The sequence below is a fragment of the Nycticebus coucang genome, chromosome 11 (genome assembly GCF_027406575.1).
Source record: "Nycticebus coucang isolate mNycCou1 chromosome 11, mNycCou1.pri, whole genome shotgun sequence".
In the NCBI taxonomy this organism is placed as follows: Eukaryota; Metazoa; Chordata; class Mammalia; order Primates; family Lorisidae; genus Nycticebus; species Nycticebus coucang.
This window is the reverse complement of record NC_069790.1, coordinates 121,918,317-121,944,011: the sequence shown is the minus strand read 5'-3', so window position 1 is coordinate 121,944,011 and position 25,695 is coordinate 121,918,317. Positions and strand designations below refer to the sequence as shown.

The 25,695-nt window shown below is 38.6% G+C and overlaps 1 protein-coding gene and 1 pseudogene across 12 annotated transcripts in view; both read left to right on the top strand.

Annotated features, from left to right (window-relative positions):
• The window catches only part of KMT2C (lysine methyltransferase 2C), a 298,652-nt gene that overhangs the window by 215,425 nt on the left and 57,532 nt on the right, over positions 1-25,695 (top strand). For 8 of the 11 annotated variants that reach the window (XM_053608446.1, XM_053608454.1, XM_053608447.1 and 5 more), the window contains 9 exons: positions 3,771-3,899; positions 5,995-6,114; positions 10,965-11,095; positions 14,818-14,998; positions 18,073-18,177; positions 18,505-18,552; positions 19,476-19,604; positions 19,784-19,816; positions 19,914-20,033. In XM_053608446.1, the coding sequence (XP_053464421.1) occupies positions 3,771-3,899; positions 5,995-6,114; positions 10,965-11,095; positions 14,818-14,998; positions 18,073-18,177; positions 18,505-18,552; positions 19,476-19,604; positions 19,784-19,816; positions 19,914-20,033 (996 nt within the window). The remainder of the gene's footprint in view (positions 1-3,770; positions 3,900-5,994; positions 6,115-10,964; positions 11,096-14,817; positions 14,999-18,072; positions 18,178-18,504; positions 18,553-19,475; positions 19,605-19,783; positions 19,817-19,913; positions 20,034-25,695) is intronic. The other 3 variants (XM_053608455.1, XM_053608456.1, XM_053608451.1) reach the window with 1 other exon arrangement.
• Positions 22,533-24,232, top strand: LOC128598167 (keratin, type II cytoskeletal 8-like; annotated as a pseudogene). Its single transcript, XR_008383594.1, has one exon. The product of XR_008383594.1 is annotated as a keratin, type II cytoskeletal 8-like (transcript).

Here is a 25,695-nt window from a genome sequence, read left to right as displayed (position 1 = left end):
AATTAATGGTTGGAAAGTATTTTTATTTTTTTGCACTTTTTGGCCAGGTCGGGGTTTGAACCCACCACCTCTGGTATATGGGACCAGTGCCCTACTCCTTACAGGCACCGCCCTGGAAAGTATTTTTGACTAGAAGCAATCTCCAACTATGCAGTTTCTAACTTGAGGGTGTCAGAATGTGGTGCTACATAGTATACACACAATTTTTGTATGTGTTAGATTCCACAAGGTCCATATTAACTTGTGATGCTTCTGGATTATTGCAGTAATACCTGGGATTTTTTTTTTTTTTTGAAACAGAGCCTCAAGCTGTCGCCCTGGGTAGAGTACTGTGGCATCACAGCTCACAGCAACCTCCCAACTCCTTGGCTTAAGCGATTCTCTTGCCTCTGCCTCCCAAGTAGCTGGGACTACAGGCACCCGCCACAACGCCTGGCTATTTTTTGGTTGCAGCCGTCACTGTTGTTTGGCGGGCCCGGGCTGGATTCGAACCCGCCAGCTCAGGTGTATGTGGCTGGCACCTTAGCTGCTTGAGCCACAGGTGCCAAGCCTATAATTGGTTTTTAATTCTTTAAATTAAGTGCTTCATTCTTGTGTAGCAAGCGCAGGTTTCTTTCTAATTTACCTACTGGAATCTAGAATCTCTGTTCAGGGCAAAAAAAACCCAACTAAGACAATTCCAAAGCTAAAGAAAACAAACACTTTGTGTGTTTCAAGAGCGGGAATGCAGCACCTCCCTTTTCAATTGATGTCCTGAGACTAGATCATCACTATTTAAGGCAGTGCTAGAGGGAGCCTACATGTAGGCTGTGGCAGACCAGGAGGTAGGCCAGAAAGTCTGCTAACAGGGATAATTGTACTTCTGTTCTGGTTTGGATGGCTATGATTTCCTTTTATGATTGCTCTGGCTAGGGACTTCTAGTACTATGTTGAATAGAAGGGGTAAAAGTGGGCATCCTTGCCTTGTACCAGATACTAGAAGAAATGCTTTCAATTTTTCCCCATTGTAGGTTTTTTTTTTTTTGTAGAGACAGAGTCTCACTTTATGGCCCTTGGTAGAGTGCCGTGGCCTCACACAGCTCACAGCAACCTCCAACTCCTGGGCTTAAGCGATTCTCTTGCTTCACCTTCCCGAGTAGCTGGCCCATTGTAGGTTTTTAATGGGAATAGTTAGTATCCATGCATGATATAAAAAGTGCACAGTTTGAAAGACTAAACAGTGAAAAGTTAGCCTCCCTTTCAGCCATGTCTTTACTGGAAAGGACCACTATTTTCTTACACCCTCCCAGAGATTAGCTGTCTATACACAAGGCTGCATTGATGGGAGAACTTCTCAAATTTGAGCAATATGGTCTGTTTTCTTTTGTTGCAATTTGTGGGAATCAGAAGGCTCTTGTGAAGGTGTTGGCTAGAAGAGCCCTCAGCTTTTAGTGACCCCCGTTCTGTTAGGGCCAGTGTGTGTGTGCACTACTTTCTGCCATTTGTATCAACTCGGTGTTCACTGGCATCATTATACACCCCCAGTTGAAGTACCCTCCTGGTTTGCACTGTCCTTGTGTGCTGTGAAGTGAGAGGTGTTCTTTTGTACTGGATCCAGTACTGTCTTAGGCTACAAAATGTTACACATGGTTAATTTTGGGATTGTTTCTTCACCCCATCCTGGAAATGATCTGCTCTTTCCTGTTCTTTTCTATGACTCCATGAATTCTGGTTTATCTCTCTCAATTTGGTGGAACATAGGTTCACTAATTCCATAGTTTCTGAGAAAGAATGTATAGAAGGCAGTATCTTTATTTTACCCCATACCTGATTGATCTTTTCCAGAATGCTAATTTTCTTTTAGCATGTTGAAGTCATTTATCCTCACCATCTTTTAGTTTCTAGCGTATAGAGAACTCGATTCTTTCTTTGTGATCTGTGTTTTCTCTGAAAGTTCTTAGGATTTCAGGAACTTCTTTGTTCTCAGTTTCTGAAATTTCCTGAGGATACGTCTGTTTGCACCAGTCTTGGATGTTTTCTCATCAGTGTCGTCAGGCACTGAGAGGTCCCTTTCAGTCTGCCGTTGGTGTTCTTGAAATTTGTCACTGATAATTCTTCTCTACAGTTTCCTCTCTCTTCAGAATCCTGCTTTTCAGATTTGATACCTACTCAGCTAATAATGTCTTTTCTCTGCTTCTTTCTAATCCATGCCCTTGTTTTATCTTCCTGTCCCCCTACTGGTTTTTGTTTTTATTTCAGTTATCATATATTAATTTCTAAGAGCTTTCTTTTCTCCCTTTGGACATTCCTCTCAAATGTTTTATGTTACCTCTCTGAGGAATTTAACTTTTGTAAAGGTGTTTTTCTTTTCCTGCAAAGTCTGTTAACCCTAGGAACTTTTTATGTTCTCAGGTCTCTATCTTCACATAATTCTTGATTGTGCACATATGTTTAAAAGTGAGGAATTAAGGTGAGGATTGTTGAAATAAATTAATCTTTTTATCTTAAAAAAAAGGAGGGATAAAACATAAGATTTGAGTGTAGATGTTAACTTCCGTTGCACCATCTGTTGATAGTTTGTGGAATTCCTACTGTCAGTAGACACTTTCTTTGGACTGATCAGGTTCTCCAGAACAACATTCAGTCTTAAGCTTGGAGGGTATAGGTCTGACTGCTAGCTTTCTGGGAGTTCAGTGGGGTCTGGGGAGTGAGACAGACTGCATTAGCCTGTTGTTCCTTGGTCCTGTTTCCAATCCAGCACCCTGTTGTTCACTTTTCAGGCCATCCAAGAGTCCCAAGTCCCATAATTTAGAGTAGCAACTTCCCAGCATGTGAAGTTAGGAAGAAGGTGTAGGGAGGTGTGACTTTGGTAGGTAATATAGAAAGGCTTGCTTTATTTTGACCTCCTCACGCCCATTTCCAAAGATACCCAGTCTTGCCATTTTCTTAGCCTTCTGAGGATTGTGTTAAAACTGGACTGTTTTTCTCAGTTCTTTCTAATCCCACCTGAGAATTTGCATTTGCTAAGTCATTTTTTCATTCATCTTTCTGCTTTCCTCTTTTAAAATTATGAATTTTTTTCCTTTGCTGTTTTTTGTCTTCATTTGATCTTTTAAAAATAGATCATTTTGGCTGACTGGTGGCTCATACCTGTAATCCTAGTACTGTGGGAGACCAAGGCGCCTGAGCAAGAGTGAGACCCCGTTCTCTACAAAAATCAGAAAAATTATTTAGGTGTTGTGGTGCATGCCTATAGTCCAGCTTCTTTGGAGGCTAAGGCAGGAGGATTGCTTGAGCCCAAATGTTTGAGGTAGCAGTGAGGTATGATGATGTTGCTGCATCCTAGCCATGCAGCAACATGTGTTGTTTTTTATTTTTTAAAGTGTATTTTGGATATCTAGTTTTCAGAGAAAGTAGGTAATATCCAGTAACTGCTGTGGTTGATATACAGGTAAGAGTTCTAGGCTAGAGAAATAGGCTTGGGGGTCCTGGACTAGACCCAATAAAAGCAAGTGAATGGTTTGTTCATTGCAAATTGATAAATATCTGTCTTTCTGAGTATTTCCTCTTTCCTGATGAATATTCCCTGAATAATTTCCTGAGAACACCATATTAAGCATAATTTCTACAACCTTGTGGGGCCTCTCCTGTCCTTTTCAGAACTTTTACTGCCAACTGGGATACACAATTATAATGGGTTAGCCACTACTTTGCTTTATATTTACCATTACATAGGGATTGTGTATTTGATAGATTTTCCCAATTTTAAGTGCTCATGTACTTTTTTTCAGAAGGAGAACTTATGGATTGTGATGGAAAATCAGAATCTAGTCCTGAGCGGGAAGCTGTGGATGATGAAACTAAAGGAGTGGAGGGAGCAGATGGTGTTAAAAAGAGAAAAAGGAAACCATACAGACCAGGTATAGTGCAGACATTTTAATGTAATCAAAACTTAATTTATGGATAATATAACATCAAGGACCTCAGTTATAATTGAATGATCAAGATTGAACATGGCATCTTAACTATCTAAACTAAAACTTGCATGTATAAGTTAAAGAACTGAATTATTTGAATATGCTCTTTAGTTGACAGGTGGACAGGTTTTTTAACATCATAAATGTTAAATAGTTTACGTGCTTTACTAGGTTAGATTTATATTTGGACTAAGACATTTATATGTTTCCTCTTGATGTGTACTTCTATAATTTTTTAATTTTCACCATTCACTATCTTGGTATTTTTATGCTCTTAGAAACTTATTTCATTGCTTATGCAGGAGCATCAGTGAGTATGTAGTTCGAGGTTGAACAAGACAGAGTTTTGTGCCTCCTAGAATTGATACTTCTGTTAATACTCTGACTGATTAAACACTTTTATTTCTTGTCTGTCTAAGGTATGACTTTCTTGTCAAGTTTTATTTACCTTATTGGAAAAAATAATTGGAGTGTCGTAATACGGAACTTGCAGGCTTTCTTTAGGCAGTTTATTAATGTCTGTTTTACCAATCAATGGGGTATTATTTGGATCAGTAGAATCATTATTCTTCCGATTGTTTATATTTTACTAGTAACAGTGGTCTAAATCCCTTTTGATATGTAAGGAAGAACTTTCCCAGTGCATTTGAATTCTACAAGAGTTTTCTGGGAGGTAATCTTCCTTTTAGGTGGGCCACATCTATTATAAGAACCTATGATTAGTTTTATCTAAGTAATTTTATGGAAATGATTTCATTTTTTCCTAATTATGAGGCTTATAGTACACTTTTTTAGATATTACATATTCCTTTCAGGACCTTATAATTAACATTTTGTTCTGTTTGTTTGGCCTCTCATGGACATCATATCTTTTGGTTTTTTTTTTTTTTTGAGACAGAGCCTCAACCTGTCACCCTGGGTAGAGTGCCATAGCATCACAGCTCACAGCAACCTCCAACTCTTGGGCTTAAGCGATTCTCTCGCCTCGGCCTCCCAAGTAGCTGAGACTACAGGTGCCCGCCACAACACCCGGCTGTTTTTTGGTTGTAGATGTCGTTGTTTGGCAGGCCTGGGCTGGATTCAAACCCGCCAGCTCAGGTGTATGTGGTTGGCGCCTTAGCCGTTTGAGCTATAGGCACCAAGCCGGATGTCATATCTTAAATTGAGGGCCTGTTAGGTCACAGAGTTGGTTGGTAGACATAGTGCTCACTGTGTGCCAGGTGCTGTTCTTATCACACATGTACCAGGATGTATGTACTGTATGTTATCTCCAACTTAACGCATCAGGAACCAGGGCACTGGGAAGTTAAATAGTTTGCCCAAATTTTCTCAGTAAGTAGAATTACATAGTCCCACTCCAGGTTCCGTGCTCTTAACTATAGAGCTCTGTGTGTCTCATGTCTAAATGCCTTGATAATATCGAATAACCAGACACAGTCTTCTGAAATCATATGAAAGTATGTTTGTGTCATCTGATTTAGTTAGAATCTTCTGTCCTTTACCTGTTGGGCAAACTGTTACCCAGTTAATCTATACATACAGTCATCCATTGCTTAATGAAGATTTGCTCTGAGAAAATCATCATGTAAATAACATAGACTATAGATAACTACACTCTTGGTTATATGGTACATTAAATTTATTTTTTTAAAAAGTAGTACTACAATGACTGCTACAACATTGTCAAGTGATGGGAATTTTTCAGCTCCATTATAATCTCATGGGACCACTGTCCTATATGCATACTGTCTTTTGCTGATGGAAACATTGTTATGCAATGCATGACTGTAATTTGATGTATGAGTTACTGATATTTTGTTGAATAGATGAACTGGTATAACTTACTATTTAATGTTTACTCATAATGTCTAGAAGAGGAAATGCATGCACATTTTCTGTCTACTAGTGCATTTTAATTGCTGTTTGATTAGTGATAACAATGGCTTTGACCTTTTGAAGCATTTTTATCCTATTTACTGTGGAAATACAGGGAAAAATTATTTATCAGTTTATCTCTCTCTTTTTTTTTTTTGGTTAGGTATTGGTGGATTTATGGTGCGGCAAAGAAGTCGAACTGGGCAAGGGAAAACCAAAAGATCTGTGATCAGGAAAGATTCCTCAGGCTCTATTTCTGAGCAGTTACCTAGCAGAGATGATGGTATAGTACTGATTTGTTTGATTAACTCTTGGTCTTAATACATCCATTGAAGGAACTATCCTAAATGATGCTACAGTTTTATATAACCTTACTGCCTTTTATTGGTCAAAGGATTTCAGTGCCTATAGAGTTCATGTCTATAATATAGCAATCAGTTTTGATAAGGAATTGGTTTAAATCCAGTAGGCTGTATTCCTTTGAGATTTTTTAAACAAGTCTCATTTAAACAGTTTAGGAACTGAATCACTTAGTTACATAAGAGACTTTCTGGTCATCTCATAAACAGCCATCCTTTGCCTGCCTTAGCATCTTAACATATAATTTGAAATTTTTAGAATGGTTGCTTGAAAGGGACCGGTGGCCGTATAATTTTTAACAAAATTCTGTATTTTTTTTTTTTTTTTTTTTTGAAACAAATCTTTCTATGAACATTCTGTTGTCCTCACAGCTTCAAAGAAAGCACAGTCATTGCTTAGGCCATAGCTTTGTATTCATTAAGAATGTACTACTCAGGCGGCGCCTGTGGCTCAGTCGGTAAGGTGCCGGCCCCATATACCGAGGGTGGCAGGTTCAAACCCGGCCCCCGGCCAAACTGCAACCAAAAAATAGCCAGGCGTTGTGGCGGGCGCCTGTAGTCCCAGCTACTCGGGAGGCTGAGGCAGGAGGATCACTTAAGCCCAGGAGTTGGAGGTTGCTGTGAGCTGTTTGATGCCAAGGCACTCTACTGAGGGCCATAAAGTAGTGAGACTCTCTCTACCAAAAAAAAAGAAAAAAAAGAATGTACTACTCTTGGGTGCCACCTGTGGCTCACTGGGTAGGGCACCTGCCCCATATACCGAGGGTGGCGGGCTTGAACCAGGCCCTAGCCAAACTGCAACAAAAAATAGCTGGGTGTTGTGGCAGGCACCTGTAGTCCCAGCTACTCGGGAGGCTGAGGCAAGAGAATCGCCTAAGCCCAGGAGCTGGAGGTTGCTGTGAGCTGTGACGTCACAGCACTCTACTGAGGGTGGCAAAGTGAGACTCTGTTTCTAGAAAAAGAATGTACTTCTCTCATTATTTAATTTGAGAAGTGGTTCTAATGAAGACTTTCTAATTGGTATGGTCATGATCTTTATGACTAAATAGTTTGAAATACTTAATATATTAGTAGAATCTGAAGACAATTGAGAGTTTCCAGCGTGTGTTCAGAATTGGGTCCTTCTATTACTAAGGGATAGAATTTTGACTTTAGGTCATTTGGAAAAAATCCAAAATCACTGCACATTTGAAAAATGAAGCTCTATAGTGGTTTTGAAGAAGTTTCTAATCTGACTCAATATTGGCTAAATAAGCCCTAATTAAGAAATTTGGTAAGTTCAACAAAACTATTTAGTCTTGCCCCAAAACAGTTTCTTTAGATCTAGCTTTTAGTTTAGTGTTCTGGTCTTTCCTCTGTCTAATCAAAACTCACCCATAAACTGTATTTTTGATGTTTTAACACATTGTAGTTTCTTCTTAAAGGTTACTCCTTCTTTCCATCCTTTTTAGTTTCTTCAAGTAACCGGTTGAATTTGAATATAAAATACCACAAGTCTTTGCATGTCTTTTTTTTTTTTTTTTTTTTTTGTAGAGACAGAGTCTCACTTTATGGCCCTCTGTAGAGTGCTGTGGCCTCACACAGCTCACAGCAACCTCCAACTCCTGGGCTTAAGCGATTCTCCTGCCTCAGCCTCCCGAGCAGCTGGGACTACAGGTGCCCGCCACAACGCCCGGCTATTTTTTGGTTGCAGTTTGGCCGGGGCTGGGTTTGAACCTGCCACCCTCGGTATATGGGGCCGGCGCCTTACTGACTGAGCCACAGGCGCCGCCCGTCTTTGCATGTCTTATTCAACTATTTTTATCTGCTGGCTCACCCTACTACTGCCCCTTGTCATTATTTTTATTGTTTGAGGGAGAGACATACTATTTATTTTTCTTTTCTTTTCTTTTCTTTCTTTTTTTTGAGGCAGAGTCAGATTATGTCATCCTCAGTAGGGTGCTGTGGCATCACAGCTCACAGCAGCCTCAAAATCTTGGGCTTAAGTAGTTCTCTTGCCTCAGCCTCCCAAGTACCTAGGACTACAGGTGCCTGCCACAACGCCCAGCTACTTTTTGTTGTTGTTGCAGTTGTCATTGTTGTTTAGCTGGGTTCGAACCCTCCAGCCTTGGTGTATGTGGCCGGCACCCTAATCACTGAGCTATGGGCACCAAACCCACAAACTATTTCTTAAACTACTTAGTCTCACTCTGTCTCCTGGGCTAGCATGCCATGACCTCAGCCTAGCTTACAGCAACCTCAAATTCTTGGGTTCAAGTGGTCCTCCTCCCTGTGCCTGCTGAGTTGCTGGAACCATAGGTGCCCAACACAACACCTGGGTAATTTTTCTATTTTTAGTAGAGATGGGGTCTCCCTCTTGCTGAGGCTGGTCTCAAATTCCTGAGCTCAAGTGATCCTTCCACCTTGGCCTCCCAGCACACACATTATTATTATTATTTACTTTTTAACTGTGAACTCTTTTTAGGGGGTAGGAGGGAGACCGAGTCTTGCTCTGTTGCCCTGGCTTGGGTGTAATGGCATCATCACAGCTCACTGCAACCTCCAATTCCTGGGCTCAAGCGATCCCCCTGCCTTAACTTCCCATGTAGTGCAGCTGCAGGCAGGGGCCACCACACCTGGCTAATTTTCTATTTTTGTAGTAGTAGAGACAGGGTCTTGTTCTTGCCTAGGTGCTGGGCAAGAATTCCTCATCTCAGGCCATTGACCTGCTTTGGCTTCCCAGAGTGCTAGGATTACAAATGTGAGCCTGTGAACTCATATTCTTTGGAACATTTTCTGTTTGAATTTTTGAGGACTGAATTGAAGGTGGGTTCTTTCAGAGAAACTTGTGTTTGTTGCTTCCAGAAGCATAGGACGCTGTTACCCCAGAGCAACTGTGAGATAATTCTTGTTTTGGTTCACCCATGTTATACGAATTCAAGTTTCTTGTACATTAGGGCTATATTGGGAAGGATTTTGTTTTTTGTTTCTCTACCCAGCACTACATTTTATGAAACGACAAGCAGTTTTTATGGGTTTTTTTGTTGCATCTGGATTTTTTTTTTTGTTGTTGTTGTTGTTGTTATTGTTCATTTGTTTGGCTTTGGTAGGTTTTTGTTTTTTAAATGTTATGGTCTCTCTTTCTCCACCCCCTTTTGACTATTTGGTGGTGGGGTGTTGGAGGTGAATGAGTTTCGGTGAGGATGTATTTCTTGTTAAACCAACCCCGAGCATGGAGTCCCTCCTTTATGCGTAAGCAGGGCAGCTCTGGCTGATTTCTCCATCTTCCAGAGGGGCTTGAAGGCTTGTCTTCCATTTCCTATTCCTCATAAATTGGAGTTTGCAATCACCAGATTTCAACACTATTAGCTTTATTACTTTGCTTCTGTGGTTCTTTGTTTACCTTCTTTTTTGGCCTTAAGTGATTATCTTCTGGCTATATTACTGGTACACTTTAAAAAATGTTTTAATATACATTTGTCTACTGTTTTGGGGTGTGTTTGGGAGAGTCAGCCTACCTATGTAGTCTGGTTACAGAAGTGCCCATATCGGGTGGTGCCTGTGGCTCAAGTAATAGGGCGCCAGCCCCATATACCAGAGGTGGCGGGTTCAAATCCGGCCCTAGCCAAAAACTGCAAAAAAAAAAAAAAAAGTGCCCATACTTATTTTCATGAAGTGTATGTCATCTGCCTTACCATGAAGAATCTGGTATTATCACGTGATTGCTGTTTTAAGTCGTGTATTTATTTTCTTGCTAATTTCATAGTCCAAAATTTTGTTTTATTTCTGTGTCTCTGATTTTGAGAATGAGTACTTGTCGCATATTTATAGTCATGTTTTCTCAATATGTATATACTACAAATACCTAATTTGTAATAAATATCTGAACTTTGAATTGCCATATTGAAGGACAAACTTTCTTTCTAACTGGATTTCTTATGGGTATTCCCAGTACACATTACAAAATGATTGCACCCATTACATTTCCCTTAGTGCAGTGTGTGAGTAGTCATTCCCTCTCACAAGCTTTGAGTATTTTAATTTTTTTAATCTTTAATAAAATATTGTATGTATTCAGTTTTTTAGAGACAAGGTCACATTCTGTCATCCGAGGTGGAGGGCATTTGCACAATCATAGCTCACTGTAACCTTGAATTCTGGGCTCATGCAATTCTTCCACAACAGCCTCCCCATTACTAGGACTACAGGCCAATGCCACCACTCTTGGCTAATTTTTCAACTGTTTTTGCAGAAATAAGGTCTCTCTTTGTTGCTGCACCTGTTCTCGAACACCTAGCCTCAAACCGTCCTCCTGCCTCAACCTCCAAAAGTGCTGGCAATTATAAGCGTGAACTACCACACCCAGTTAAAATTTTGTATTTAAAGAATTTTTGCTTTGCAAGGAAATACTGATAAGAGACAGTAGGAAACATAGTGATACTAAATAGACATAAATGAAGTGTTCATGATACTTAAAAATTACTGGGTTGGGCAGTAATTCAATACTTTGGGAGGCTAAGGTGGGAAGATCACTTAAGGCCAGGAATTCGAGGCTGTAGTGAACTATGACGGCACCATTGCACTCCAGCGTGGGAGATAATGAGACCTTGTTCTCTTTACAGAAACTACCAATCAGACAAAATCTTACTAATAAACTTGCTTTGATATCTTTTTTTGAAAGTTCTTATTTGTTTATATGAAACTGTATATGTTTGATAAGTATTAAAATCACTTTGAGTGGATTTGTCTAGAAATTTTAACTGTCACACATTTATAAATGTGACTATTGTTTCAGGGTGGAGTGAACAGTTACAAGATACTGTAGTTGATGAATCTGTTTCTGTTACTGAAAGTACTGAAAAAATAAAGAAGAGATACCGAAAAAGGAAAAATAAGCTTGAAGAAACTTTCCCTGCCTATTTACAAGTAATGTTTGCTTTACATTATTTTATATAGTTTGTTAATTGAGGAAATGTAATGCATTAAATTTTTAATGTGTTGTTTTTGTTAAGGTTTTACTTGTTTGGTTTTCATTTAGTTATTGGTAATGCCATTTTTGCCTTCTAGGGACCCATAAAATTTAACACTTAACCTTTTTGTGTGCCTTGATACTTTTCATACATTTCTTTATAAATCTCCGTTCTTCATGTCTGATTGATGGGACATACCATGGACACTTCAGGGTAGGAAAAACTTAGTCTTCCAAACTGTTCACATCTTGTATATGCCTCTACTCAAGTCTTAGTGAAATTTTTCTTTTATAGTCATTGAATAAAGATGGGTTTTTAGCAGCCAAAGTTATAGCTTTAATGATTACTTAATTGCTTTTTAGAGGCCTTACAAGCCACAGATTTAAGCAGTATTCTTTTGGCTTTATAAATTACACATCAGAAGAATATCTTCCAGTATGGAGAAATTACCTTCAGTAGATGTAGATTACAAAAAAAGAATTATTTCTAGTTCATCCTATAAACATTACATCATGGAAGAGTTGAAGGCAGCGGTTCTCAACCTGTGGGTCACGACCCACAGGAACTGTATTAATGGTTCCCAGCATTAGGAAGGTTGAGAACCACTGGTTTAAGGCTATGCGATTATATTAGAAACATCCCTGTATTAGAAAATAGACTATAATTAAACATCTTGCTTTACCAATACTTAATTCTAGATTCTTATGCATGTTGTTCATCTTCCTTGCCTCTATGATTTCTTCATGTGTCATAATTGAACTGGAACAGACTATCATTACGTGGCTGTCCTAATTTCAGTTTGTATGACTATTCATTTGATCCATCTCTTAGAGGTCTACACAGAGAAATCTTCATTGCTTGAGCTGTATTTATTCTTTACTTAATTTCCCAGTTAGCTGTTACTAGCATAATTGGTTTTATATGTTTACTTTCAATTAATATACAACTTCCTCAATTTTTTTTTCAGTAATTAGAATGCTAAAATCTTAACGACAGTGTTTATGTTAAAGAGTTCACTCTTTAAAGTGGGAGAGTCCTGTGTTTAAATACCACTCTACTACCAGTTAGCTGTGTGAGTTTGTTCTAAAACTTAACATCTGTGTGCCAGTTTTCTCATCGTAAAATCATGGTGCCTCGCAGAAATGTTCAGAGATTATGTAAGAATGTTAAAGTATCTTTGTTCCTTACTTTTACATATCTTTAAAAAATATTTTATTTTCTCCTTATTCCCTTCAAAGATTCTTTTATCCTTAGGAAATAGACCCATTTATAGTTTGGATTATTTGTATTTGTATTTTTTATTGTTCATCTCCTGTTTCTTCACTTCCCTTCTTCATGGTCCTTTTTGGGAGTATTGAGATGACAACCTGCTCTGCTCCCAGTGGTCCTTTTGTAGGTATAATCTGTACTTAGGAAACTTTCTTTAGGATTTTGAGTGTATGAAAACTAACTACTTAATACTTTGGCAAAAGAGCCTTTAAAAGTATTAGATCTGATTTTCTAATTTCTGTTATCTAAATCTGCTAACTAGAGTGTTCCCTCTGGTATATGTTAGTAACATCTACTTTTTTTTTTTTTTTTTAAGTTTAATGGAAGGGGGAAAGCCTTTCTAATGTTCCTGTTTCGTGGACACCTTGTGGTAGTTATGTATTTTTTTTCTGTTAATGGGGGTAACACATAATGACAAAAACCTAGGAATTCACTAGCACACTTTCCAGTTTTCATTTATTGATCACAGTGTCAAGATAAACTATAAATTGTAAAATTCACCCGTTAGAAATATGCAGTCTGCTAATCCCAGGTGATTTCAGCAGCCCCTCTAAGTGGCATACTGTGTCTGATTGGTTCTTGGAGAGGCTACAGCATCAAGCCAGAACCCATGTGTGACGCCGCTCCTTTATATTAATTACAGGGAGTGAAAACTGCTAAATTAATAAGAATGTTACAGTTTTTGATAAATACTAATAGTCATCATGAGTCATAAATTCTTGCTGATGGTGAGCTCAGATTTCTTACATTTGTACTGAAGGCATTAAATAGATGATCTCTAAACAAGATGCTTTCTGGCATGCAAGATTTCCTAAAGGTAAAAGCATTACTGGGTATAAGAAATGAACCATTTTCTACCCAGTTATCTTAACTTTATGAATTTTCAAATTTCCTTTTCATAGAGAAACAGTGTGTTCACTTAAAATATGGATATTTCAAATCAGATACATTATCACCTCCAGCAGACTTCATATACCCTCAGTCTCTTTTCAGAAGTTAGCATTGCCATTTTGCTATTTACCTTTTTAGAACTTTTTTCTTTCTTTCTTTCTTTCTTTTTTTTTTTGGGGGTGCTTATAATACTCTTCAATTTGTATTTTATGATTTGTTGGATGTATCATTCTACTTTTAGTAATGTATTTTAAAACTTTCCCTTGATAACGTAGCTGTACCTATTGTAAAAAAAATGGCTGAATTGTATTTTGTAGTGTGAGAGTCTATAATTTACTTAGTCTGATGCGTATTGGTGAATATTAAGGCTGAATATTTCATTTTTTTGTATTATAAAAAATACTGTAGTCAATTTTTGTGTGTATGTATTGCAAAATTGTCTCTTGTAAAGGATCTTGTTTCCAAACAGACCACATCATAGAAAATATACTAAAGCAGAGTTGCTGGGTTGAATCAGGAGAAAGAGATCCTGAATGCTTCCTTTTTTGTCTTTTGTGTTCTCTTGATGTTATGGAGAGATCCTGGAGCTCCAAGAAACTTGAAACTCTAAATTCTAGAGAAAGCATATTATAATGTAAAAATGTGAATATGAGTAAAAAAATAAAAAGCCAAAAGCCTTTTACAGCCATAAATGTTGAGCACACTATATGGGTAAAACTGACTATAAAAACCCTCTCTCACATTTATAGCGTGAGTCTTCAGTGTTGTTATATGAATCAATATGGATTACAAAATCTTCCTGAAATATATAAATATTAAAGGTATAGATCAAAGTGTTGTGCTGTCCTCTGCAAATAATCTAGAAATATTAATATTATTCATGAAGCTTTAGTTTTGCTTATAATATAAATTAAGGTACCAGTAGTTATATATGTAAATCTACCAGCTTTTAGATTTAATTGTAGCTTAAGCTTCTGAAACTGAATTACACTACTGTTGCCAGAAACACATTTGACATAATTGTTTGGTTTTATTTGTGTAATTTTGTCTCTAGTCAAGCTATGAAAAAAAATCTTAACTTTTAAAAAAGAGTCTAGGCTCGGCACCCGTAGCACAGAGGTACAGCACCAGGCACATGCACCAAGGCTGGCGGGTTCGAGCCTGGCCCAGGCCTGCTAAACAGCAATGACAACAGCAACAAGAAAACAGCCGGGCGTTGTGGTGGGCACCCGTAGTCTCAGCTACTTGAGAGGCTGAGGCCAGAGAATCACTTAAGCCCAAGTTTGAAGTTGCTGTGAGCTGTGATGCCATAGCACTTTACCGAGGGTGACAGAATGAAGACTGTTTCAAAAAAATAAATAAAGAAAAGAAAAAATTCTATTTAAAAGAATCTTTTGTGTTTCTATATTCAATTTCTGTATTGTTAAATATAAATCTGTTCTGTTTCCTTATCAAAAATAATGGCAGAATGATTTGTCTTTAGAATAACCATTTTTATATGTGTTCATCTTTATCTAGGAAGCTTTCTTTGGAAAAGATCTTCTGGATACGAGTAGGCAAAACAAGCTGAGTTTAGATAATCTATCAGAAGATATAGCTCAGCTTTCATATAAAACAAGTAGGAATGCAGGTTTCTTGGATTCTTCCTTAGATCCACTATTTAGTGCATCCTCAGCCCCACCGAAACCTGGAACTCAAGGTATGTGGAAAAGTCACATTTTCCTTATATCAAATGAAATTCACCTTCCTTTCAATAAAACCTTTGAAATGCTTTCTTTTGGCCCTATCTGCATTTTAAAGTCAGTGTAGTACAGCATACATTTAGTAAATGCAACAATTTTGGTGCATTTTAATAAGATTTGGCAACATGATTTACTTGTGTGATTATCATTAAATCAAGAGTTCTGAAGAAAAATGTTTCTTTTATACTTTGCTCAGCAAGGAAAAGGGGTATAATTTGGCCATAGGTGTGAATTACAAATAAAATAAGCTTCAACTTGGAGATTTTTTTTTTTTTAACTACAGAGCCTGAGGATATTCAAAATAGAGAATAACCAAAAAGAATGCTGTAATTGGGAACTTGCTGGCAGACCAGGTTAATACAGTGAAAAATAGTACCCTAGACATGTTTTTTCACTGTTGGGCCCATTGTTAATTCTTTGTTGTGGGGGTGGGGGGGAGGCTGTCTGGTGCATCGCAGGATGTTTAACAGCATTTTTGGCTTCATTATGTTGTGGTTACAAATGTCTCCAGATAATGGCAAATAAATGTTTTTTGGCTGACAAATTTGCCCCTGGTTGGCAGTCATTGTCTTAAATGTAATAATGCATGTGGGAAGTATTAATGTCAGCAAAAGGTATGAGAACTTGATGTATTTATAAAGTAATATGATATCAACCTAAACAGAGCTCCAGATGTTTAAGTAGTTGGATATGTAACCTATGACCCGTGTTTTTCTCCACTTCTAGGTTTTTATGGTACTATCACTTCTAAATGAATGTTCTTCTGACAAGCTTCCTTTTTTCCATTGATTGATTACATGTGTTACCCAGCTAATTTTGTAAACTCATTTTGAAAAAACAATTTTAGTGCAATCCTCTACTGAAAAATGCCTTTTTATATTGAGTAGTTAACAGCTTCATTAATTTGTCATTTTCCTTGTTTGAAATAGGCTTTTATTTTTGATTTTGACTTCTTGAAATAATTTGAGGCAGTCTTACCATCCTTGTCCAGTCTACGGCCCTGGCACCGTGAGGTCATGCTTCTTGTTTGTTCAGTCGTACTAAATTTTTAAAGCTTAAATTCTGTTGATTTTAAGTACTTACTTGCTTTTAGCCACGTCAATACATTGTTAAAATAGTGATATTTACTGTTACGTATACCTTATAAATCTTACTACTAGCCATTTAAAAACTCAAAGTTATTTGGACTTGAGTTTTACAAGGAAAAGCACTGAAATTGTTCAGAGGTCATTCTGTGACAGGAAAGACATTGTTAGAAGTTATTTTTATTTCTTTTTTCCTTTTTTGTTTTTTCCACAAAACTGCCAAAAAGGGAATGGTATTACAATATGGCCAAAACTTAGAGGACTGGAAAAATACTCCTGTTTCAAACCTAAATTAAATGCAGTGCTCTCTGCAATTGAACCACTCTTTTGCCTTTATAATAAAAAATCAAATAGTAAAGACTTCTTTTCTTTTCTTTTTTTTTTTACATTTCATTAAAGATAGCCATTAGGTCAATTTTAAAAATGATATGCTGATAAGAGGTCAAAATGCATTACTTTAGGCGGGGCCAAAAGATTTGAACAGTCTTTTAAGAAGGTTGGTTATAATTTGTATAGTAGAGTTTCATTGTTCTATGGACAAACAGAAAACCATCATATGACCCCTGAAAGAATTATCCAGAATTTTTCTTTCAAATGCACTATTATCTGAAGAATACATTATTGAAATAATTTTATTTCTCTAAAAATGTTCTGAGTGTTTGGGCACATGAAACTTACTATGATGTTCCTGTGTTTGAATTCTATTTGAGAAGTGTGTAATGGAACCAAGCCTGTGTTTCACAGAGGTATTTGATCTGGACTGTTAGATTCATGCCACCAGTAAAAATACACTTAAGACAGATTAAAATTTTCATTGTTCTTTAGTGCCTAATATAATTATGAAAGTAGCCTAAATGAGTTCAGTGCTTTCCTGCTTTATTGACCCAAGCCTCTTAGTGTCCTATTTGATTTTTCATTCTCTCGCACTCTACGTCTTACCCATTCACAGCTTTGTCTCTGTCTTCAATATACATCTCAAAGCCAGCTGGTTCTTTACTCAGGCTCACTACCCTTCTAAAGGGTCCGGGCTTCTAGTACTGCCAGCCACCCCCTTACCCCACCCCCCAACACTCCTGGTCTGCACAGTCATATAGTCTCCTGTGTTCAAGCCTTCCCAAAATTTAGAATAGTGCCTGGTCTTCACTGTGATCTGGAAAACTGTACATATGATTGCCCTAGCTGCCTCTTGTATTCCCACCACTCTTTGGGTCTGGCCTCCTGTGTTGGCAAACTTGTCCTACCCTAAGGGCTTCCTTAGTCTGGAGAGTTGCCTCCATCTTTGTGTTTATTGTCCCTCGTTTCACATAGATTTATGCCCAGTCATGTCTTTGTAAGACTCTTCCTTTACCAGTTCTCTAATATAGCATCCTGTAGCTTACTTTAATTCCTTTTTGTAAATAACACAGTGATGTTTACTGTCTAATTCCCTGTGAGGAAGTGTACCCTGTGAGGGCATGCAGTTTGTTTTAGTCACTGCTTTGTTACAGTGGTTAGAACAATGTCAGATAAATAATATAGACACAGTTCTATGGGCACTGATTTTTTTTTTTTCTTTTAATGAATGAGTGATCAATATGAAAAGCAGAGAGTAACTAGATGGTACCTGGCTTATGCTTTATAAAGAATTTCCAAAGAGTTATGGGTTTATCTTTTATACTTTATTAACTTTTCCTGCTGTATTTTATTTTCCAGATTTTTAGAGATGCCACTTTCTTAGTGAATTTTTTTTTTTTTTTGCTTTGTTTCTTAACAGCATTCATTCTGTTTCACTTTTATTGCCTATTGGTCTTTATTTTAAATTTCATTTTGTCTCAGTTTATTAGTCACAAAACCAAATAGTCTATAAAGTTTTGTCATTCAAAATATTAGTGTGCATTTGCTATGAAAAATGCCTAGTAGATGTAATAATCTTACATTTTTTCATTCAATATTCTTACTACATTTAGGTACTACTGATGACCCATTAGCTGATATTTCTGAAGTTTTAAACACAGATGATGACATTCTTGGAATAATTTCAGATGACTTAGCAAAGTCAGTTGATCATTCAGGTATACATGAATACTGTTTACCTAGTCTTTGTTTTATGATCTGAGTGAGAGGTGTATGTGTGTGGAACAAGTTTGGTTTTGTCCGTTTCTCAGTAACTGAAATTGTTTTGGTTTCCTTTTTGTTTTTGGTTCAGCTTTCCTGCTTTAGGAGGGGATGTAGCAAGTTAGTTAATTTCTGTTGTCTTTCTAATTGCATCAAATTTAAGGCATGTTGCCTTAAGGTGTGCTGTATCTTGTTTCTACATTTTTTTTTTTTTTTTTTTTGCCTTTTCCCTCACTTCCTGCTCCTGTGGTAATCATCCATTTTATTTGGTTTGGGTCTTGTAGGTCTTGATTTATGCACTTTCCAGGTTGAGAGCTCACCTTTCCCATTTGGTAAGAATCTGAGTAATGGATGACTGCTGACTAGAAGTAGTCTTTTTTATAGTGATTTCAGCTGAACCAACCTGTAAGTGCATGCGTATTTGTTAGTAGTGCAGATTTGTCACTAATCCATACTTTGCTTTCACCCTTTATGTGTGTGGCTAAAGCATAGTACAACTGTGCTTTGGACGACATTTTCAGTAGGTTTTAATGAATGGCTTTATTTTTGTTGGTATCTATATTACCCAGATGTTACAGTTACTTTCTAATATAAATCAAATAAGAGGAAACTAAATTTTTACTTTAATAGTAATAATGAAAAAGCTTGAAAAAAGTAGGTGATAGATCACCTGTATTTCTGTCATATATCAGTAAAGCATGTTATGATGTTATAATCTATACATTCAGAATGTGACTGCAAAATATTTTAAATACGTAACCTATAATTGAAGGAATTTATGAAGAATAACCTTTTTAATATTGAGAATTTTATAGCTTTTAAATTAATTTATATGAAACTTATTCCTCCTGTTTTATATACCGTGTATAATTGAAGTGTACTTTTGATACCACTGTTTTCTAAGTTAAAGCAAATTTTTATATTGATTTATCATAGATTCTTAATAGGAGGTTATTTTTTGCAGAAATTGGCAAATTAAACATCACATATGTTCTTTTGTTCCTCAAGAAATGTATTTTTCTTTCTTTATTAAAATATAACTTTAAGTTGCACTTAAGTTTACAGATACATTATGCCAAATTTTCACTTGATTGACCGCCCAAACTGATAAGAGAGTTCTGATTAATTCATAATCACAGACTTCATGTCTCTATTTTAATCATATTGTTGTATTTTAACGTAGGTAAATGATGCTATTACATTTTGTACGAGTATTCTGAATTCACTTTTTAGTTTATTTACCTTACTCTTGTAGATGTTGGTCCTGTCGCCGATGATCCTTCCTCTTTGCCTCAACCAAGTGTCAGTCAGAGTTTACGACCATTAAGTGAAGAGCAACTAGATGGAATCCTCAGTCCTGAACTAGACAAAATGGTCACAGATGGTAAAATATTTGCCCTACATCTAGGCTTTCTAAAAGACATGAGTAAATATGATTTTCAAAGATTTTTGCATGCTTATGTATAATTTAACTTCTGTTCTAATAATTTCTATGCCAATTAAATACTATTTTGTATCAATACATTGAACTCACAGTTAATGTTTTTATTTATTTTATTCTAGGAGCAATTCTTGGAAAGTTATATAAAATTCCAGGTATTTATCATGATTTTTTGGTTAATGAAATGGCATTCACTGTATTGTGACAACAGTAGTCTTTTGATCTTATTACTGTTCCTGCTTTATCTTACAGAGCTTGGAGGAAAGGATGTTGAAGACTTATTTACTGCTGTACTTAGTCCTGTGACCACTCAGCCAGCCCCATTACCGCAGCCTGGCCCCCAAACACAGCTTTTGCCATTACACAGTCCGGGTATGTTGTGACTTTCAAAACTGTAGTTTTACATAGTAACCACACATATGTGTGGATATATGTGTATTTATGTACATGGTTGTACACATACTCAGGTGAGTTTTTCCCTACTCCCAAGTAGCCACCTACCCAAACTATAGGAGAAAATCTTTTCTTGTGATGATAGAAAAATAGTAATTTCAGTCATACGTCTACCTTCTTGAAATCTCTGCAAGTCTTTGATTCACCTCATGTCCAGAATTCTGCTCATTCATTGGCAGCAAGGAGGGTGTGACAGTGCCTGTCCCCGTCCCTTCCCAGTCTCACCTTACTCCTGCTGTAGACATTTCCTACATGGGGATTTACCTGTTGGGAGAACTATGTCCCCCCTCAGCTGGATGCCTCATACTCATTAGTCTGATCTCAGTTTTGTTATTTCTTCAGAGGTTAGCCAGTCACTGTCTTCCTACTGTCTATCTCCATGCTTAACCATTTTTGTCATGTGACACAAATACAAATACCCTTTAGATTCTGAGCTCTCTGATGGCTGAGCTGTGTGTCGTGCTCCTTGTTGTATTCCCTGCCACAGATACGTTCAGTTATACTTTCAGAGTAAATCAGTAACCTTTCTACCTCTGTAGACACTATGAAATTCTCATGCAATTGTGAAAATTTCCCTGAGTTGTTGCATCAGTTTTCTTCTATCAACTTATAATTAGTTGCCACATAAAATAGGTTTAAGACTTCAGTTTTCTCCCTCGTTCTGGAGAGCTGAAATCTGATAGCCTAGAATAGATCCATTGGAGTAGATAAGAGATTGAGTGGTGTAGGTGAGTTCTCTGATGGTGCATATTTTTTGAGTAAGTGCAGAAATATGCAAATAATTCGTTTTTACCACCAATTTTGTATATACATAAAGAATTCTGCAATTCACATAATTAAAATATTTGAGTTTCTACCCATTTAGCCTCTAAACCTTGAGTTTTGCTAGACTCAACATGTGATTTATGTTGGGTAAACATTCGTCATAACTGCTTCTTGCCTTAATTGTTCCTATATCCTTTTTAATGACTCGGCTTTTCAGTACTTTTCTTCTCTACATGTAAAAATGACCCATCTTCCTGTTTTCTATAACTGAACATATATATTTTAGAAAGTATGTATTTTAGGGCGGCGCCTGTGGCTCAGTGAGTAGGGCCCCGGCCAAACTGCAACAGAAAAATAGCCGGGCGTTGTGGCGGGCGCCTGTAGTCCCAGCTGCTCGGGAGGCTGAGGCAAGAGAATCGCATAAGCCCAAGAGTTAGAGGTTGCTGTGAGCCGTGTGACGCCACGGCACTCTACCTGAGGGCGGTACAGTGAGACTCTGTCTCTACAAAAAAAAAAAAAGAAAGTATGTATTTTAAAAGAGGTTTTGAGATGATTTGGCTAGGGTATGAAAAAGGCTGCCTACTCTCATGAGCATATAGTTCTAGGAGGGTAGGCTTTCATTTGTGCAACTAATGTATATTGTAGTAGACTATGATTTAAGTAGAGCCTTGTGAATCACTGTGATTTCAGTGTTCAAGTCTGAACAAATGATAGTTCTTGAACTCCTGACCTCAAGCAATCCACCTGTCTTGGCCTCCTGCAGTGCTGGGATTACAGATAAAAGCCATTGCACCTGATGAAAGAATAGTAGTTCTAATTTAAAGGTAAAGCATGATCAAGTTACATATAGGGTGACATACAGGTATTTAATAATGACAACCTTTGTCCAGGGCAAAGGAGGAATAAATGGACAATGTTTAAGGAGGGAAAACTAGAAATGGACCCTGGCCCTAAATTGTAGGCTGCTGTGAGAAAGTAGGCAGAGGCAGGTGGCCATTTTTCTCCAGGCCTTTAGGAGCCATTGAAAACCTCATATGTATGGGATGACCTGGTATTGTTCTAAGTTATTCCTTAACGTTGTTACTGGAGGTGAATTTGAGATAAGAAGAGTTGTACTAATGAGTTTATTGTGACTGGGACTAAGTTAAAATATAAGTTCCATGTAAAGATAACTTGCAATGTTAATTCAAATGAAGGAATTGGTATGAGAGACAATGAAGTTAGCATAAGTAGGACTGTGTGACTGAATGGTTGTAAGTTGTGAAGAATAAGGGCGAAATAAAATGAATTAGGCTGTACATAAGTTAGGCTGATCTAGAGCATAATCATGAAACCTGGGACAAAGGAAAACTTAGTGAATCCTTCACTTATGGTAAAGCACGTAAAATAATAGCTATTATTAGGAAAAGTTTCACATGGTCACAGCGTGGCTGCAGTAGATGGTACTGATAGGTAGCTATAGTATGGATCACGTCTTCATTACCAATAGACAAGCTTTTGCTTATTCCCAATTACATGAAAAATATTTGATATTTTTCATTAAAATATCATTACTTAATGGAATCTTCCTTTCACTGAAATTGAAAATAGATACAGCATTCTATTTTAAATAGAATGTTGTTATAAGGCTATCTAGAAGCAGATTTTTGGACCTCCTCGAATCTCTGGTTTGGCTCACCTGCCTCTACTCCAGGCTTCACCATGTCCATCAGGGTTACCCAGAAGTCCTACAAGGTGTCCAGCTCTGCCCCACGGGCCTTCAGCAGCCGCTCATACAGCAGTGGGCCCGGTGCCCGCATCAACTCCTCGAGCTTCTCTCGGGTGGGCGGCGGCAGCTTCCGGGGTGGCCTGGGCACCGGCCTGGGTCTGTGTGGAGGCTACGCCGGGGCTGGAGGTATGGGGGGGCATCACAGCCGTCACAGTGAACCAGAGCCTGCTGAGCCCGCTCAACCTGGAGGTGGACCCCAACATTCAGGCCGTGCGCACCCAGGAGAAGGAGGAGATCAAGACCCTCAACAACAAGTTTGCCTCCTTCATCGACAAAGTGCGCTTCCTGGAGCAGCAGAACAAGATGCTGGAGACCAAGTGGAACCTCCTACAGCAGCAGAAGACGGCTCGCAGCAACATGGACAGCATGTTTGAAAGCTACGTCAACAACCTTCGGCGACAGCTGGACACACTGGGCCAGGAGAAGCTGAAGCTGGAGGCAGAGCTTGGCAACATGCAGGGGCTGGTGGAGGACTTCAAGAATAAGTATGAGGAGGAGATCAATAAGCGTACAGAGATGGAGAATGAATTTGTCCTCATCAAGAAGGATGTGGATAAAGTGTACATGAACAAGGTGGAGCTTGAGTCCCGCCTGGAAGGGCTGACTGACGAAATCAACTTCCTCAGGCAGCTATATGAAGAGGAGATCCGTGAGCTGCAGTCCCAGATCTCGGACACATCTGTGGTCCAGTCCATGGACAACAGCCGCTCCCTGGACATGGACAGCATCATTGCTGAGGTCCGCGCCCAGTATGAGGAGATCGCCAACCGCAGCCGGGCTGAGGCTGAGAGCATATACCAGACCAAGTACGAGGAGCTGCAGGTGCAGGCTGGGAAGCACGGGGATGACCTGCGGCGCACGAAGACGGAGATCTCCGACATGAATTGCAACATCAGCCAGCTCCAGAATGAGGTCGAAGCTCTCAATGGCCAGAGGACTTCCCTGGAGGCCTCCATCGCGGATGCTGAGCAGCGTGGGAAGCTGGCTGTTAAGGATGGCAACGCCAAGCTGGCCCAGCTGGAGGCTGCCCTGCGTCAGGCCAAGCAGGACATGGCTCAGCAGCTGCTTGAATACCAGGATCTGATGAACGTCAAGCTGGCCCTGGATGTGGAGATCGCCACCTACTGCAAGCTGCTGGAGGGCGAGGAGAGCCGGCTGGAGTCGGGGATGCAGAACATGAGTATCTACACGAAGACCACCAGTGGCTACTCAGGTGGCCTGAGCTCGGCTTATGGGGGCCTCACAAGCCCTGGCCTCAGCTATGGTCTGAGCTCCTTGCAGACCGGCTTTAGCTCTGATGGGGGCTCCGGCTCCTTCAGCCGCACCAGCTCCAGGGCTGTGGTTGTGAAGAAGATTGAGACCCGAGACGGGAAGCTGGTGTCTGAGTCCTCTGATGTCCTGCCCAAGTGAGCTGCCACTGCGGCCCCTCCAGTCTACCCTCTCACACGGCTGTCACAGAGCCTGCTGGGGAGACAGCTGTGCCAGGGAGCACATGGAACAGGAGACCCACCTGAGGCTCAGCCCCATCCCTCAGCTCATTCTTCTGGGGAGTTTACCACCTGGGCTACCCCACTCTTACGTTTATCCCCAACTGAAAATCTATTTGCTTTTTCCACAATAAAGCCTCAGCCTCAAAAAAAAAAAAAAAAAAAAAAGAATGTTGTTATAAGCAGAAATCTTATTTAATCCTAGGAGTGAGTAAGACTTTTCTATTGTGAAAACCTGATCCAGTAGGCCCAGCTTTGTCATTTAGTAGGATAAACCCTCTTGTGGAAGTCAAGTAGTTCTAGCAAGTTCTTAAGATAAAATCTTGAAAACTTGCTGGCGGTCAGCTTCAGCATCCTCTCATATGCACTGGGGCTTCATACACTTTATTGTAACTTTTTGATGATCTGGTTTAGGTGCAAAGATGTTATGTATTGTAAAATACTACAAATGTGAGACATGGATTTTGTTTTATCTAATGGTAGGGCAGAACAATCAGGTTAGGAGTTCTCTATTGATATCCCAAATGTTAGATAATTCTATGATTATATTGCCATTTATATAATTGGTGATGAGGATCTCCTGCAATAATGTTGTTCTAAGTGTTAGAAAAATTATCGGAGGCCTTGTATTAGAGTATGTCTCCGCAAATCATCAAGTTTAATTGGGAGGGCTTTTTGAAGGTACATAAAGTTTTTTTAGTTTTTCAGGGTGTTTTGCTGGAAATCTGCTCTATTGAGTACAGTGGTATATTTCCAAATAGTTTGGACAAATAGCCAATCACAAAAATGATTGGAGTAACATGCTGAAGGGAGAGTTGTAGAGAAACACAGGTGATTTGCCTAAAGCCCTATTTCCCTAAAGAAAATAAGATATTTGGACCTGTGAATAAGTTGGAATGAAAGTTAAAATACATTTTGGCTGAATTTCAAGTAATGAAAATTAGGCCTGAACAGAGTGTATGTTTTTAACGACAATTGGTTAATGGTAGATGCCACACTACCGCTTACCATTCTGAGTGCCAATTGAAGAATCATAGATGCATCTGGTTGTGGTGGCCCATAGCACTCTGAGAGTCTGAGGAGGGAGGCTCGTTTGAGGCAAGGAGTTACAGGTTAAAATGAGCTATGATCCCACTGCTGTATTCTGCATGAAAAACGGGAAAGAAAAGATCCAGGCTTGGTGTGCCTGTGGTCCCAGTTATTCAGGAGGCCGAGGTGGGATGATCACTTGACCCTAGGAATTTGAGGTTACAATGAGATTATTATTATTATTATTTTTTTTTTTTTTTTGCAGTTTTTGGCTGGGGCTAGGCTTGAACCCGCCACCTCCAGCATATGGGGCCGGCGCCCTAATCCTTTGAGCCACAGGCATTGCCCCAGATTATTATTATTATTATTACTTTTTGTATTATGAGGGGGGAATAAAATATAAAAAGCATCTGTTTGTAAATTTTCAGTGATGAAAGAGTACTTGATAAAACATACTAGCGTTTGCTGCGATTCTTTCCATAGAGTTAATAGGTATTAAATAGTTACTGTAGGGGCAGCGCCTGTGGCTCAA